The sequence below is a fragment of the Camarhynchus parvulus genome, chromosome 24 (assembly GCF_901933205.1).
Source record: "Camarhynchus parvulus chromosome 24, STF_HiC, whole genome shotgun sequence".
Classification (NCBI taxonomy): domain Eukaryota; kingdom Metazoa; phylum Chordata; class Aves; order Passeriformes; family Thraupidae; genus Camarhynchus; species Camarhynchus parvulus.
Genome location: NC_044594.1, coordinates 6,233,309 through 6,250,700, shown reverse-complemented (window position 1 = coordinate 6,250,700; position 17,392 = coordinate 6,233,309). Strand labels below are relative to the sequence as shown.

At 41.1% G+C, this 17,392-nt stretch overlaps 1 protein-coding gene across 2 annotated transcripts in view; it reads left to right on the top strand.

Annotated features, from left to right (window-relative positions):
• The window catches only part of ZBTB44 (zinc finger and BTB domain containing 44), a 38,530-nt gene extending 21,651 nt beyond the window's left edge, over positions 1–16,879 (top strand). Inside the window, exons 3-6 of one of the 2 annotated variants that reach the window (XM_030965040.1) lie at positions 879–963; positions 5,799–5,962; positions 9,325–9,625; positions 11,655–16,879. In XM_030965040.1, coding sequence (XP_030820900.1) covers positions 879–963; positions 5,799–5,962; positions 9,325–9,625; positions 11,655–11,937 — 833 coding nt within the window. In that variant the 3' untranslated portion in view covers positions 11,938–16,879. The remainder of the gene's footprint in view (positions 1–878; positions 964–5,798; positions 5,963–9,324; positions 9,626–11,654) is intronic. The other variant, XM_030965041.1, reaches the window with a different exon arrangement.
• Positions 16,880–17,392: the final 513 nt, after the last annotated feature.

Sequence of the window (17,392 nt, the reverse complement as noted above, 5' to 3'; positions counted from 1 at the left end):
TCCCCAAGTTCAGGTTGCTCCTGTAGCCCTCTCTTAGAAAGCAGAATTATTATCCCAGCAGCAAGAGGAGCTTGTAGCACTGTCCTGCATTTTGCTTCTCCTCGAGGTGGAGATGTAGGGAGAGAAATCTCCTTCCCCACCTCATGTCCCATGGATTTAGTGGGGACATCCAGGGGCTGCTTGACCAAACTCTGGAGCTTATGAGAGATGAGCAGCAGCCCCATCAGTGAATGAAGGTGTGGATTTGCTTTAGTGCTCCATGTCCTTGCATTCTGTTCCTCAAGCTCCTTGAGCTACATTTGCCCCAGTGCTGGTGAACTGAGCAGAGCTCTGGAGTGGTTTTGTTTGTTTGTACATTTCTCTAACAAGCAGATGCTTGATCTCTTTTGTGTTGTATTTCTGATTTCCCAGAGGGCTCTTCCTGCTGCTTATCAATAAATGAAGACATTATCAGTTAATATATTTATGGAAGATTTGGACCACAAAAGCCATTTAGAACTCCTTATTGCTCAGGAAATCTTGAAAAATTGACAAAATAGTCCCTTTAGGTGAATGTAACATTTCTGCTTTTCAGTGCTAGTACTGGATGTGTTTTGAAAACTGGCTGTATTTAACATTTCCATTTTCTAGGTGTACCAAATATGTGCCCTTATTGAATTGTCAATTTACTGGGTAATCTGTGCAGAGAGAAGCTGATTTGGAACAGGTTGCTTCTGGGTGTTCTAAATGGCTTTCCCAAGGCACTTCTATTATCTTATCACCCAGGTATCAGTGTCTGTCAGAGATTTGAGAAAGCAAGCTTGATGTGTATTTATCTGCCCCCCCCAACCCTTTTTGAACAGTTATTTGCATTAAATTGCCCTTTTTTCTTTGCCTAGGCTCAATAGATGAGGGGGTTACAGAGGGACTGCCCACACTCCAGAGCACCTCTGGCACTAACGCGCACGCGGACGATGATGATCGGTATGTACCAACCTGGTGTGCAAAGTGTTCTGCACCAAGTGTGTGCTGTAATTAACCTCCCCAGCCTTAATCCCACAATGTTTAGTTGTTCCTACATCAATTTCTCTGTGTTGATCAAAGTACAATCAGTGCCTGGAGGGGCAGATGCTTTAGAAGCATGTAGGTGATGAAAGTCACAATCTGCTTACTCGTTGCTTTTTGTTTCCTATTTATTTCCAGGCAGCAGTGGTGAAGAAAGATAGTTCTGTTCTTGCTGTTTCTTCATCATTGCTCTGTATTAATAAATTTTAATTAAACCTCTATGTGAAACAACTGAAAACAAGGCCTAGCCCTGACTTCAACAGACCTCAATACTGCAAGCCACAGGAGAGGCAGAGCAGCCTTAAATCTCTTCCCCCAAACTTTCTGCCTGTAGTTCTTACCAAGATGCTGCGTGGCACTTGCTGTAAATATTTAGCAGGCTTTTGCTGTGCTGAGCTAAGTGATTTATTAAGGGAATCCCTTATAAGGGAAAGTTGGCAGAGAAAACCAAACTAAACTGGGTCTGTTTGGTCAAAGAGACATCATGGTTCTGTTAGAGCCAAGTGAGGTACCCACCATGGCACACAGGGCTGCTCTCAGCTCCTCTGACTTCCAGTTCTGAGCTCTCCCCTCTCTCAGCACATTTTTCCAAACTGGTTTTTGCAGGGGTTTGTAAGACAAGTGGGTCTAAGGAAGAAGTGTGAACCTTTGGAAGTTGTTGTAGAAATTGTGTCAAGAGAAGCTCCCTATAGGGATAATAACCAAAAGCTGCATTTTCATAGCTCATAAAATCTTTCCTGTCATTTCCATCTAAAATCTGTCCCACTTCCCTTAAAAAGGGAAAATAACTGCTTAGATAAGACTTTTTGGATGACATGGAAGATTTTATCTATCTGCTAACAAACCTGAGTATAAAAATAACACCCAGCACTTAAGGGTTGAATTAATAGTAGGAGCACATGTTGCACTTGAACTAATCCAGGCTTTGAAACCTGTAATTCTGAAGTCAAGTGGCATATATATTTTCAGCAGTGGATTATTTCAGAAATTTCCTATAAAACTGCAGAGCTCCAGCACAAATTGCGTAGAAAATTCAAAAGATAAAAAATTCTTTAAACACACTGAAAATTCCCACTAAAAGATCTCCTACCTTAGTTTATGCCCCAGTTTGAAAATAATTAGTCTCAAAGTGACAGAAGTATCAGGAAAATGAACTTGAATTTGCTCCTTGTTTCAATAGCTACAAGTGAACTGAGAGTCATGGGGATTTTAGACTGCAGAACTACCAACTGATTTATTTTATAAATTCAAATGAAAGTGTCAAGAATGTTCTGATTCCAAGAACTAGTTAAATGTTTAAAATGGTGCTTCCAAGATCTGAGCAGTTTCCTTTCAGGGATTTGTATTTGTCTTGTCAGTGCTTTCAAATACACTGGGACAGCCCTTCAAGCATGGCTTAAATTCCCATTTCAAGCATGGGATGAACACAGCAGCCAATAAATATAGATTGTTGTGCAGCAATTTGGGCACACAGTTTTGGGTGCATAAGAATTCTGAATAAAGTAAAACATGTTTCTCTAGCTGAATCAGAAAAAAAAACAATCAATACATTGTACAGATGGAGAAAATTTCCTTCCCAAACTGTTTGAATGTTTCATACACCTTTAACTCCATTTGTACATTTCTTTATCACTAAAAATTCTCAAAATGTCAAAATCAGTTGTGTGTGCCCAGTGCAAATTAATATTGAAAAATGTATATTGTAATAAGCATTTACTATATGTATAAATGTAATATATTACATTTCTATTTCTAAAACAAAGCAAAAGACCAGTCCCTCTAAAGGTCTCTCAATATTTCATCCATGTCACTGTGGAAGAATCATAAACATTTCAAAAACTAAGATGTCTTATCTCTTGAGTTTCTGTCTTAAATAATTAACACCATTAATTTGGCCTCCTGCATAATCAGTGTTTCATAAACAGTAGGTCACATGTAATTGTTGTCAGCTTAATAGGCACTCAGGAGTCTGTTAAGTATTAAAATTACTGTTCCAGTGAAGTCTGATCTATCCCTTCTCTGGTATTTCACTTTTGGATTGTTACACACTTTCTAACTTTGCCTGTTTAACAGTTGGTCTCTGTATCAGTTTGTGGCTGCACTTTAAAAGGAATTGCTCAGTTATAAAGTTATAAAAGGTCTCTCTCATCCAATAGAATGAGAACCTCCACTTCTCTAAAATAATAGTTTTTTGCAAATGAACATTTGATATATAATATAATGAACATTTCCAGGTTCACTAGCATTTTGGAATTCATGTTTGTCAGAGTTTAGTTCTGCATAGTTAAATATGTAAATAATCTCAGGGTGAAAAGAAGAAAAAGTGCAAGTAGGATATTTCAGTGACAACATTTGAAACCTCTGTCTCTATGTAGCTGGTACAGAAGTTCTTGGAGATGTCAGACAAATCTCAGCTGTTAAATGCCATATTGATCGCAAATTGCAAGTCGTGAAAAATTAAGTAAATGTGGGGGGGAAAGGAAGCAGGGGAGAGAAAATCTAATAATGTTTCAAATATAATCTCTTCATGGTGCTAAGTTATGTCACCAAATAGGTATTTCACCCTGCTGGCAGTGTGAGCATGGGAAAAGACAAGCCAGGCACTGATAGCTGGGGAGCCTCTGATTCCCCCTGGATCTGCTTTAATCAGCCCTCCTCACCATGAAAGATGGATGAATTAAAAAACCAGCCTTTATTTTCAATTTCTTCTGTGGAGCTGTGCCCATAGCACTTCTCCAGTGCAGGAGGTGGCACCAGCACAGGCTTGGAGGGTGAGTGAGCCCAAGAGAGCTGGAAACAAAAGGAGAGCTCTGGCTCCTGAGCTGGAAACAAAAGGAGAGCTCTGCTGCCCTACTTTGGGTGTCTCCTGAGAAAGCTCCAGCAGCACAACATGCCTGTGCCTCCTCACAGTCCCCTAACACAGCAGTGAGGGAGGCAGCACCTAAGGAACTTGTCAGAAGATGAAATTCTTTGTTGTCACAAAACCCAAATGTTATTCTTATTTGAGCACACGACATGTATAAAAAAGGAAGTGGAGTGCCAGGGTTGGTCAGGAATTTGGTTAGAAAAATCAGAACCTATGTTTAAAATGCTCTCACTTATTTCAAAAAGCCTCAGTGGATGTTTTTTAGACCCCAAAATGGCAAAGAACTCCATTCTGCCAGGCCCAGGACAGGAGCTAGTGACTTTGCTCTTGCAAATATTCCCTTTATCACAGATCAACAAGTCTGTCACATCTCTGTTTTCCACAGCTCTGGGACCCTACTGTGTATAAAAAGTCAAGGACAAGAAAATGTCTTCTTTAGTGCAAATCTTCCTCCAGTGCCATGTGAGGTCAGAAATCCTTAGGGTTTTACAGACTGAGTGATACTAAACTCTACAGGAAACCCTTTAATCTTGTGTGTATCAAGAGATACCTGGTGCTCTCTCTCCAGATAAATTTTACAACTGGAACTTTGGCTGCTGAGAATTCTGTGCTCAGAATTCAGATACCCCCTGTCCTCACAGTTGTAGTGCCATCCTTTTCCAGAGTAAAGACAGTTTAAGTGTTGATTTTAAAGAGATGATTCTGGTTCTTCTCCTCCTGTGCTGAACTGCTTTGTGAATTTTTGTATGATGCCTAGGAAAATGTCTTTGTGCAAAGTGCATGTTTCATTTGTGTGAGTGCTAGAAATCCAGCATTACCCTGATGCCAGGCCTCTGGGCTTGAGGGGGAGGCAGAGCAGCAGAAGGATTTCCTCAGTTAGGAAAACTTTCTGACTGTGAGGAGACACCATTGCATCTTTTCTCAGGACATTTCAGACCTTTCAGTTTAGTAAAGCTGAAGTTGCAATGTGTGCAATGTGCTGGCCATGGAATGAACAGTCAGGCTCAGAGCAGTTCCCTGCTGCCAGTGATGGCTGATCTTTCAGCAGGCTGGGAGCAGCTGAAATGGCAATTTCACCAAAAATACAGACCTTAGTGCTCAGGGAAGGGAACCCCCAGTGTAAGTACAAACGCTGTTTGTACCAGCAGATTTGTTCCTGTTTCACTGTGCCCTTTAGCAAGTTCCTTGCCAGAGGACTTGGATTAGAGCACTATAGTTCCCTTAAACAGTTTGCAGCTGGAGGCTATGGGGGAGCAGTTAGTCAGTTTTAAATAAATTACTTTGAAAGTTAAATTGTTCCTCATTGCAGTTCATACGCTGTTCTTTAAACACAGCACTGGAGCTATTTGAATCAGACAAGGAGCAAGTATTGCTTCATTAGATTAATATTTTAAACTTAGAAATACGCAATTGTAGATACTAGTGTTTGTTGATGGAGCTTGGATTGAGATGAAAAATTAATTGGCTTTAATTTCATTTGTAAATATCACTGAAGCTGCAAAATACTCCTTTGCTTTTCATTTGCTCAGCTCTATAAACGCTTCCTCAGGGACTGTTTAGTGATTGCAAGTCATCAATGTGCTGGAGAAAATGCCCACGCCTGGAAAATAACATTCAGTTCTGTTTGCAGTTGTGCTCAGGCCCAAAGAAACAGAATTCTGAGCTTATTCCCTGGGTGTGCTCAGATGTGCAGAGTCAGTGACTGTAAGATTTCAGGTGCAGATCAGACACATTGCTACAGACCCAGAGATTGCCAGAATAAATGAGATTTCAGCAGAAATGTGACGTGCCAATCTCTTCCTTCTCACACAAAAGCCCTCAAGTTTCAGATTGTTGCAGAGGAGGCTTCTTGGCTTGTTGTGTAAATGAGTGCCTTTTTTCTTTGTAGTCTGGAGAACGTTCAGTATCCCTACCAACTCTACATTGCTCCTTCCACCAGCAGCACAGAGAGGCCCAGCCCCAACGGTCCCGACAGACCCTTCCAGTGTCCCACGTGCGGGGTGCGCTTCACCCGCATCCAGAACCTGAAACAACACATGCTCATCCACTCAGGTGAGAAACAGCCCTGCTCCCCCAATTCCTGACTCACAGCCTTGTAATAATGCAGCTTTTCCACTCACCTGCCAAGTGCTTGAGAGTTGATTTCAGAAAGATTGGGTAGAGGTTTGTCATTGAATGCTTGTTTTGATCCCTGGAGTCTGACTGATAGTTGTGCTCGTGGATAATCAGCATTTGTGTGGACTGAAAAAAAAAACCTGATTGCCTGCAACTCATCAGAATAAGTAATTTTCCTGAAAAAGATCTGAGATGAAATAGAGTATACTTGGCCCTTTTATTGCACTAAAGAAGTAGATTGAAACTCTCCCTCTGCCATATTGCAGTTCTCTGCTGTGTTTCAGAGGAGACTTGCAGCCATAAGGAAATATTATCTATTTGTGTCCTTGCATTTTAGGAGATTGTATGCCTTTGGATCTCAGACTTTTTGGAAGGATTGCAGGACAAATGAATTGGTTTGATTATCAATTTAGCTCTTGCAGGTAACACAGGCAGCCAAAGGTTTATGGGAAGGCCTCCTCTGGGCCTTGGTCCCCAAATTCATTTTGATTTCTAACCAAGCATGGACTCCCCAATGTCTTTGCTATTGGTGTTTTCAAGACTTGTCAGCATTATGTGGCAACAACATTGACATTTGAGGGAATAAGGGGAATATTGAAGGGTTATTGCACTTGGGCACTAAGTCTCATGGTTTAGCATCTCCTGGTTTGAGTCTGACTCTTGCTGGCACACAGAGGCTGAACCATTCAGGGACAGGGCAGCCACAACTGACAAGGTGTAATTTTTTTCCCTGGTCAACAATTATTTGTGAAATCCTTTTAAGCAAAATAGCCAGATATGTGTTTAATACTCAAAAAAGCAAGTTCTGTGGGCATATCAGGTGCAAAATTATCCCAAGCCTGTTGTTAAAATCTGACAGCAAAGCATCTCTGGTCCACCTGACAACCCCTGGGTAAAGTTGGGAGACTTTGAATAGCTAGAATAATTAACATGCAAAAGAACTCTCAAAGCTTGTAAATGTTGAAAGTGTTTTCACATGAGTAAAATGGCTAAAGAGATTTCCTTCAAACTACCAGAGGAAATAGGTGCCCTTGGACACTAGGAAAGCATGAAAAGTTTGAGCTCCACCAGACCATATTCCAGTTTATTAACTTGTTTTCACATGCTTAACAGGCCATTTCAGTGTAACCTTAACTACAGCTTTCTCTGTCTAAAAGCCCTCAATTAAAAGTTCACCTCCTGCTTTGAAAGTAAGGAAAGCAGAGTGAAAGACTGGGGGAATTAACAGCCTGGGCTGATGCACATTCAGCCTTTTGAGAAAATCTTTTTTTATTCCTTGACAGCCCTATTATGAATAGAGCTCCATATTGCAGATTCTTAACCTCATGTTTGGATTTTCCCACTTTCTGCAGTTCACACTTTTTATTAAATCCTAAGGTTTTGGTGACTCAGACTTTTATCTTGTAATAGTTCTGTTTGTGTGATTACACACTCAGGCACTCCAACATGTTGCAGAGCTCGCATGTTTTAGTGTAAGAAATGAAAAATGAGCTAGGAACTGAATTTCTAGAATTAATACAAGAAAAAAATTCTAAATTAATACAAGAAAAAAGTGAGAGGCATGAAGCTCAACTGTCTTAGAGAGCTGTCTGTCATGCAAAGTTGCCGAAACTTCTTGTGCAGCAAGGTTCCCACGCAATATAAAGGCTCCTACTGCCCCTTTTATCACCATTCCTGCTGCATTACAGGGGCGTCCCTGTGCACAGTCCCCTTGCCAGAACACTTCTCTGAGGCCAAAGGCAGCCAGAAAAAAACATTGCAATTAAGGGTAGGCTGATAATTGCATTGTTGGGAACCAGTCTGGCACAAGAATCTGCCGAGATCAAAGGAGTTCAAAGGCACAGGAGATGGCTGCAGCATCAGGGCCTTGTGGCTGTGCCTGGGTGTTGCTGGTTGGGGGCTCTGTACAAATCACAAATGGGACAGGACTGGTGAGGAACTTGCTCTGAGCTGTTTTATTTTTTAGCATCAGTCTCATTACATGGTTATGACAATGGGAAGATGCTATCAGCTCTAATCTCAGTTCTGCTGTCTCTGAAGCCTGCCTTTTGCACCTTTCCCAAAACCCTCTGATTTTATCAATTCCCACCCCTGAGGATCTTTAATCCTTGGGGGCTTGAGCTCATTTAAACTGTGAGGAAGGAGCCTCAGGACAGGTCACAGCTATGAGTGTTGGGAAGGATGAAAGTTTGACAAGAAAGTCTCACAGATATGTGTGCTTAGCAGAAAGATTTTTAAATGTAGAGTCTGATGAAGGAATAGAGATAGAAGCAATTTTGATATAAAAGAAAAGAATTGCTGAGCCAGTCTCACTGGATAACCAAGGAGGCAAAGGGTGTGTTAGTTAGAAGGGGTTTTTATGGCTTAGAGCAAAGGATAAACCCACCCCAAACAAGAAGATGTTTTTATCAAGCAGGAAGAGAGCACAGGCAAACAAGGCAGCCAATGTGGCAAGTACAAGAAAGGTCTCAGAATTTTCCACTGCAAGAAAACTAAAAAACAACTTGTAGCTTAAACTGTAATGTACTGACTTTTAGTGATTGGAGAACAGTAACATGAATATGGTAATTATAGCAGTTATGATAGGTTATAGGTAAAAGTTAAGGTATAGATTGGTTCTACTGTATTAAGATGCTCAGCAAAGTATATAATGTAATGTAACCAAAAGAAAAGTATTTAATGCATTGTAACCAAAACCAAAGGGCTCCAGGCCTGCCAGCAGCTGGAGCTGACAGCTGTAGGCACAGCTCTGTCACCCACCACCCTGGACTGCTGTAATGTCTTGGATGGAATAAACTGCATTTTGGACACAATAAACTGTATTTTGAATACAATAAGCTGCATTTTGAATGCAATAAACTGCATTTTGGAGAGCCCCTGGAATCCCACATCCCTCATTTCGGCTGTTAGAGTGGCACCCAACGCGCAGTGCCATTAGTAAGAGCCTGAATGAGGGATGTAGGTTTCCAGGCCTGCCTGCAGCTGGAGCTGACAGCTGTAGGCACAGGCTCTGTCACCCACCACCCTGGACTGCTGTAATGTCTTGGATGGAATAAACTGCATTTTGGATACAATAAACTGCATTTTGGAGAACCCCTGCAGTCCCACATCCCTCATTTTGGCTCTTACACATGAGATTTCCTGGAGGTTGTTCCTGAGGGAGTGCAGCTCTGCTGTAATTGTTAACAGAGAATCTCTTCCTCAAGCAGGGCTTTGCTGTGAGCACCTGGAGCTGCTGTCTGTGGGGAGGGTTCTGCCCTGTGTTCCGCAGGTGAACGTGTTTGTGCTCTCTCCCACAGGCATTAAACCCTTTCAGTGTGACCGCTGTGGGAAAAAGTTCACCCGAGCTTACTCGCTCAAGATGCATCGCCTGAAGCACGAAGGTAAACGCTGTTTCCGGTGCCAGATATGTAGTGCCACTTTCACTTCCTTCGGGGAATATAAACACCACATGCGGGTTTCCCGGCACATTATCCGCAAGCCTCGGATTTACGAGTGCAAAACATGCGGCGCCATGTTCACCAACTCTGGAAATTTAATCGTTCACCTGAGGAGCTTGAACCATGAAGCGTCAGAGCTAGCAAACTACTTCCAGAGCAGGTGAGGTGCACAGCAAAAACCTAACAGGGAAACTTGCTTTTTTCTTTTTTTTTTTTTTTTTTTTTTTTTTTTTTCCTTAGATCATCATTTCCTGCTTTCAGGGCAGCCTGCTGTGCCTCTCATCAGGTTGCCAGCTAATTCCAGTCAGATTGATTCCTGCTCCACTCTCTGTTGTATCTGATCTGTCTTACAGCATGGGAGCTATATAGGAGGCTACTGAAGAATCCAGTGATATGCAGAGGCTGGTTCTGGGTTATTTAATTTCTCTTTTCAGTAGTACCTATGGCCAGGCCAATGGTGTGAAGCCACAGTGTTCTGTCCTACAGTATCTGTGATTTTATATTGATTTGCTTTTCAAAATCTTGTACATAGTCTGTTCACTTTCATAGGGCACAGACTTCCAACTTCATTCTAAGTGCTTGCTTAACACTGTGGAAAGATTGCATGACTGCAGACCTTCTCCTTTCTCATTTTCTAGATAACATTACTAAATGATTAGACTAATAGGTTTGGAAATAGTAAGGGCCACTTGGACATTTTTATCAGGGCACAAAAGACTTGGCATATCTCACAAATGCACTGCTAAAGACTATTAAAAGAGTTCTGAGGTATCAGACAAGCACTGTGTTCTCTCATTGATATAAATGTAATTGTTGGAATTTGAGATAGAAAATACAAAAGTTGGATGAGAGAAATTGAAGACAGGAAGATCTTCCAGCTCTTAAATCTTAGAGAGAGTGCAGCTTGGTGTGTGTAAGTCATCTGCCTTCAGCAATGCAAAAAATGCAGTGTTCTGAATGTTACAGCATCACAATCCCACCCCTCCTGATTTCCAGACATTATTCTTCTTCCCATAAAAAACATTTGAGTATTTTGTTCTATTTGATTAACTCAGAAGTGACGTAGGACGAAAAAGATTGAAAAACAAAGCAGGAAAGCCAGTTGCTGTTCTTTCAGCAGAATATTGTTTAAAAGTACAAGTGCTTCATATCTGCGGGCTTACACAGTTCTTGTTCTTGGCTCTTGTGCCAAAACTGGAGCAAACACTCTGCAGGGTGATGCCCTGGTTGTGGTAAGCACTGCATTGTTGTCAGCAAATTAAAGTCATATTAAAGAGTGTGATTTTAGTTGCCTGTAGCCCTTCCTTCAGTCTGATTTGAGGTTTAGCAGAGCTGGCTTTGAGTTTGGGTTGGAGCAGTGAATGCTTCTGTCATTTAAGGATTTCTTTTAACTGAGGCATTGCCAGGTGAACCAAAGCATACAAACGTGCGTATATGTGATACATGTATATACTTGTCTCAAGTACAAACTTCATGTCTGGTGCTGAAAACTTGCAAAGGAATTTATTTCCATTATGTCCTCATGCTCTGAAAGTACAACTGGAGCATCTGTAGGTTTTCTTTGGATCCACTCAGCCCTCAGCTGTTAAGAGTGCATAGCACAAGAGTTGTCCAGGAAGGATTAAAAGGGGAAGGAAATGCAATTCCATACTTTTATCAGGAGCGTGATACATGTCAGGATCACACCCCCAGTGCAGCTGGCAGCTCCCTCTGCCTTCAGCTGCCTCACCTGTGCCCCTGGTTCCAGCCTGCCCACTCAGAGGGAAGTCCTGCTGCTGCTCTGGGGGATGCCGTACCTCAGACATGCAAAGGGCCACATTTTGCCAGTGCTGAACTCATTTTTGTTTCTATTTTTAAAGCCTGAGTGCTCCCTTTTTTTCAATGAGGTTTTCAGTGCCAAATGTGTTCCAGACATTAACTTTCATTCTCATCAAGGTGATACAATCTAATAATAAGAAGGTGCTGTGTAGGAAATACGGATGTGAAATAGATGCCATTGAATAAATTCTGTGCGTGTGGAAATGAGAAGCAGGTTATGGTGCTTAGTGGAGTATGTCAGTGCCATGGTCTTGGCCAATGTGAAATGAGTGCCTTTGTTCTCTGTCAATGCAGTGTTTAGCTTGTGTGATGGAGCTGATATCATGGTGTGAGAAATGACATTTCTCTTCTGTCCTTTACCCCTCTTCCAGTGACTTCCTAGTACCGGACTACTTAAACCAGGAACAAGAGGAGACCCTCGGGCAGTATGAGCTAGGGGAGCATGGCTTTGAAAGCAACTCTTCTGTCCAAATGCCTGTCATTTCACAGGTGTCGTCTACTCAGAATTGTGAAAGCACTTTCCCCTTGGGGTCTCTGGGTGGGTTGGCAGAGAAGGAAGAAGATGTGCCAGAGCAGCCAAAGACTAACACCACTGCTGAGGCAGCCGCGGGTGACCCTCCCAAACCGGAGCTGTCATCTATTACTATCGAATAATTCATGGTTTGGTTTCATTTTTGTTCTTTGGAAAGTGCCTGTGTTTGGTCCTGTACATTTTAATTTAATTTTTTTAAACGAAAAGTGGGGAGATTTTCCCCTTTTTACTTTGTAAGCTACGCTTTAAACTGAAAACTGCGACAGATGTTACATTATTTTTCATGACTGAATGATCACTTCTGTGAAAATATTTAAGACTGATTGCACAAAAAAAGATCTTGTCAGAACATCATGGAAGCTGTGATATACTTCTAAAGAAGAACAACTGATTCAAATCACTTTAACTATTCCTTCTTCCACAGTTAGAGCAGCTCATTAAGTGTCTCTTGCTTCTGCAGGCCCTCTGGTTAAGGGAAAGAAATCAGAGGAAACCTTTTTCAAATGATAAACAAAAGGATGCATTGGAAACCATGATTGAACAGTTTTGACTAGTTTTGAGTGGATGCTTTAATCTTCGGCATAAAGAAGTGACACTTCCTATATGTGCCTGCTGTTTTTCAAAGCCCTTACTGTGCCCTGTGCTTGGAAATGGTGAGTGGTTTTGAAAGGAACAGTCACACACTTCTTCAAAACACACCATCCCTGTCCAGCCCAGATGAATGCCAGGTATTCCTACTTCTTCTGTTCCAATTCTTTTAGAAACTGCTTGATCAAATAGCCTAAACAGATCAGCCTAACTGAGGCTAGGCATGGAAAGTCTAAAGGTGCACCAGGAATTGGGAACGATGGAGAGGTGTTCAGCCATGCAAGCCTGACAAATATCTCCTGACTGTACCTGTCTGTAGGTGGGGAACCACAAAGGAAAATGAAGGTTTTCCCAAACTGAAATTCTTAAACCATGGCCAGATTATTTGCTGTTCTGATCATTTTGCCCCCTCACATACACACTGTGTTTTTACTAATCTGAGATTTAGCTAGAGGGAGTTTACAGATTGGAAAAAATAAGCTCTTTTGTGCATGGTTGCACTTTTTTTTTTTTGTTTATACATATGTATGTATAGTTTCAGAGATTTTTACTAGCCTGTTTTGGATAAAACAAGCAATTTATTCTCTCTAAGGACAACTTTCTAACCAACAGGGGGTTGTTTACAAAAAGCCTATAGAGCAATGATGAATTGTTCCTGTTTCAAAACACTTTAAATCCTTGCCAACTTGGTTTATTAAAGGCCATTACTCCAGCTACACACACAGCTCAAGCAAGCAATAAACTGAAATATTTGCAATTTCATTTTTCCATATTTAGAAAAAGCTACAAATGGAGGGTGTGGGATTTTCAGAGCAGAGAGTCTTGTTTGGTCGAGGCTGTTTGGCTCGAGTACTGCTTTGAAACCTAAATTAGGAAGTACATTAGGAGATTTGTGATTTTTCTTACAGCTTCTGAAGTTAACTCAGTGTTTGATGCCAAATGCCCACGGCCTACAGATGATGTGCTGAGTGAGTAGGTATTGCTTGATCTCAGTATTCCAAAGGCATGATTTACTCCCTTAGTTTTCAGTCTTGTTTTTGTAAATTGCTATTTTCTGTTATTTTCCGGATTTGTTTTATGCAAACATGAGGAGGAAATGAAACCAATAGAGAAAGGTTGCTCCTGAAGAAACAGAAGACACAAAAGTCGTATTATATTGCACATCAATTTGTATTCAGTCAGCCTAGGCAGCTCTGATACTCTCTGAGACTGAATTCTTTCTATTAATAGCCAGCTTTTGTAAGGAAAAAAGTTTATTGACCTTTGGAAAGTGTTTAAAGGGTTTCAGTGACTTCAACAATTTTTCTCTTTTTCAGTTAAACCCACATATTTTAGTTAAATAGAGTGAAAACAGTTGGGATTTAAGTACTTTCCAGGTTGCTGGAATGAGGTTTCTCCACCAGATCCAAAGGGTGTTTTAGAAACATGCTGCAAAGAACTTCTGTGCTGCAATTCAGTCTTGATTATATCTACCTTTGTGAGGCTTCTTAAAAGGGCTTGAAGGAGAAATGCTTTTTCTGGGCTGCTGTACTGTGCAATATCCCAGTGCCTGCTGATGAGCTGAATTTAGAGACCATTTCCCTTCCACTTGTGATTTCTCTGAGAAGCCAGTGAGACAAGACAATGCCTTTTGCTGAGCTTTATTCTGACCTAGAGGGCTACAACACTGAGCTCAAATCCAGCGTTTTGTCTTTTTCCGGACATGTTCCACAGGTAAATGAGAGTCCTTTGTGAGTCATGTTCTGAACAGCGCTTCACCCAAACTGCATTTCCTGACTGCAGAGATGTAATAATCAAAGGTGGTCAGGTATGAGGTGGAGGACATAATCTGATCATTAAAGTTTGATCATTTTCATCCCTGAAGTATTTTACTAAAGAGTTCATTGGTGAGAAGGTACAAATACGCCACAGACATACCTGGATATTGGATTTTTAAGACTTAAAATTTTGAGTCAGAAGGCAAATTGCTTTCAGAATACCAAAGAGAAAGGGGAAAGTTACAAAGACTTTATAGCTCTGATCTGTTCTTCCTTGAAAAGAAATAAGGATCGTTAACACCGAGGTACAAGGCAAGGCCTGGGGGTCATTATTCATTGCACTGTGTGTTACACATTATCTTTTCAGCCTCCTAATCTCTGGGTAACATCTTCATTTAGTTCTCACTTTTCAATCTGGTTCAACTGGAGGAAGGATAGAGTTCTTGGAGGATTTTGTTTGGTTGGTTTAGGGTTGGGTTTACTTGTTAATTTTCCTGTCTGTAATTGTTTCTTGTTAATATCTCTTTTCTCCATAGAAATGAATACAGTTTAAATGCAAACACCTTTTTATTTCACCTCTCTAACTTGTTGGAAGTGTCCAGTTCTTTGAAATGCTGGTGTTCTTCACAAGAGAGATGTAGAAACACAGGACATCTTAAATCAATTTATGTTGCTCATGTGCTTGGATTCCAAACAGAGCAAGAGAGATAACTAAAATAGAAAAAAACTTGCCTTAAACTACACTTGGGATTAAACCTAAAACATCAATTTCTTTCAGTACATTATCAGAGGGTTTTGAATTCTGGGATGCATTTTCTTATTTCTTCTTAGCTTTTTTTCCCCTCCCTCCCCAAAAAAAATCCATTATTTAGTATGCATTTCTATGTCTGCTAGACAAGGGTCAGGGTTGATGTGGTTCAGCCCTCCTGCTGCAAGCAGAGTGAGCCCAAGTGCTGTTCCCACAGCTGGAGTTCAGTTGTCAGGCTCGCAGAGACCACGGCCAAGTCTCTCATACTGAGAGATCAGTAGACTCGGGTATTGAAAATGGTTCTGGGTTCACATGGATTCTGAGTCTCAAAGATGTGAATTTAAACTTTTTAAAAAAGTAATAGCTGCCAATGCAGTCAGATATATTTTATAAGACTATGATCCCTATATGTCCCCTGTGGGATGGAGTTTTATTGTTTTTAAGCTATGGTTTAAGGTTTTTTATGAGGGCTTCAGGCACTTCTTGGTCGCTGGTTCCACCCTGCAGCCCCGGGTTGGGAGGGCTGAGGTGAGTGCTGGTCTCTCTCAGAGACAAACCAGGAAGCATTTTATATGCAAATCCAGCAGGAGCTTTGTGCACCCTGCAGGGATGAGAGAATTCAGATGGAGGAGCACCTGCTGCTCCTACATCCATTGCAACTTCCACACCATCAGAATATGGAAAATAGCTGATTTTCATTCAGGCCGCTCACGTTCCAGTTTTGCTCACAAGGTGAAATCCTGTTTTGGAGGGTTCTCATCTGCAACTGTAGACATAATAAATCCCATAGCATCGTGATGATGGCAGGTAAGAGGGTTCAAGACAGTACCTCACCACATCAGAGGTACCTGGTAAATAGAGTGGGTTCCAAGTATTTGAGGAAATGTACCATAAAAGAAACAAATGTGAATTTTTTTAGTGCAACAGTACTTACTGCTCTGGATTTTTGTTCACTCCGTGTGCTAGCACAGTAACTCCGTGCCCCACAGCTCTCAGCTACAAATCTGGTTGCACTAAAAAAAATAGTGGAATCTGGTGCTGCCAGCCTGTGTGGCAACTGTACCTACAGTCTTCCTGAGGGTTGCTGAAGTCCCCAGAAGAGTGATTTTGTTTCACCATTCGTTTAGCTGATGCATGCTTTTGATATTCTGACCTGTAACCCTGGCTACACCGAGTCCTTGGACAGCTTCCTTGCTCTGTTCTGCAGTGCCTTCACTCGAGGTGCTGCCCCATGGTGAAACCCCAAAGAGGGAAAAGTGGAAGCTGGAGGGAAAAAAAAATGTGAATTAAATTATTGTTGGGCTTCTTTGTGCATTTTAGTAACAGTGAAACCCCCTTAACTGTGCCAGTCTCCAGTCACCAGCCGTATATCCAGTCATCATCTCATCCACAGTACAGCTTCTCTTGTTGATGCTGGCCACAGCTAGATTACTTGGCATGTTTATTGACCTAACAGAATTGGTTTTGGGTTTTGGTTTTGTTTTTTAATGTATACGATGTTTAAATACACTTCACATTTTATATAATACTATCTGGCTATTAGTATTTTTCAGGAACCATAGTTCTTGGTGGCTATATATATTTTTGTGACTTTTTTTGTAAACTAAGTGCCGTTTCAACGTTACAATCATTTTTAGAGTTATTGTAATCAATGTGAATATCATGTTTTTTCAAATCTGTTCTGAGCCTGTAGTGTTTGCTTTGTGATCATATGTGTAATGTATATATTCTGTATAGTTACATTGTATTGAAATACTAGCTTGTTTGATATAAGAAAAGTATGTATTGGGTACCTTTTTGCTAGCCTGGTTGTTTAATCTTTAAAAAAAAAGTTCCAAAATACAAAAAAAATCTCCAAACTGGTCCCATTATAGGTCAAAATTAAGGGGGGAGAAAAACTAGTTTTGAGTGTCTTTGGATAGAAATATGAAGCTAAGATTTTTCATTAAAATATTAATGTTTTATGGAGTATATCTTTGCTTTGTGTGGTTATTTAACTCTGGCAGTGTTTGCCTTGCAGCACAACTGAGTAACCTGGACCTTCAGTGAGAAGGTGCAGCCCTGTCCCTTGAGCTGCATTCTCTCATAGCTTAGTTTTTAACCAGTCCCAAAAGAGCTGATATGAGGAGAACTCACTGGTGCTGAAGCTGTCACTGGGACAAAGGTAGTTTAAAACAAAATTAACATTAATAGATGGTTGGAGAAGCTACATGAGTAAAGAGTATTAAGAATAAAGTACACATTTCTGTTTCATTTTCCTTGGTATACTAGATTGCCTTCTGTTCATGTTCTCTGTAGACCTCATTCTGCAGAAGTGCTGGGGCCAACTTTCCATGGGGTGATGTTGATGGAAGGCCAAGGGGGAGCCTCATCAAATTAGCCAGAGCAGAAGGTGTTTAAAAGTACAGTAGGCAGTCACTGTAGTGGCAGCTGTGAGCTTCAGAGGAGTCCTGAACAGCCCAGAGTGTGGGACTTAAAATCCAT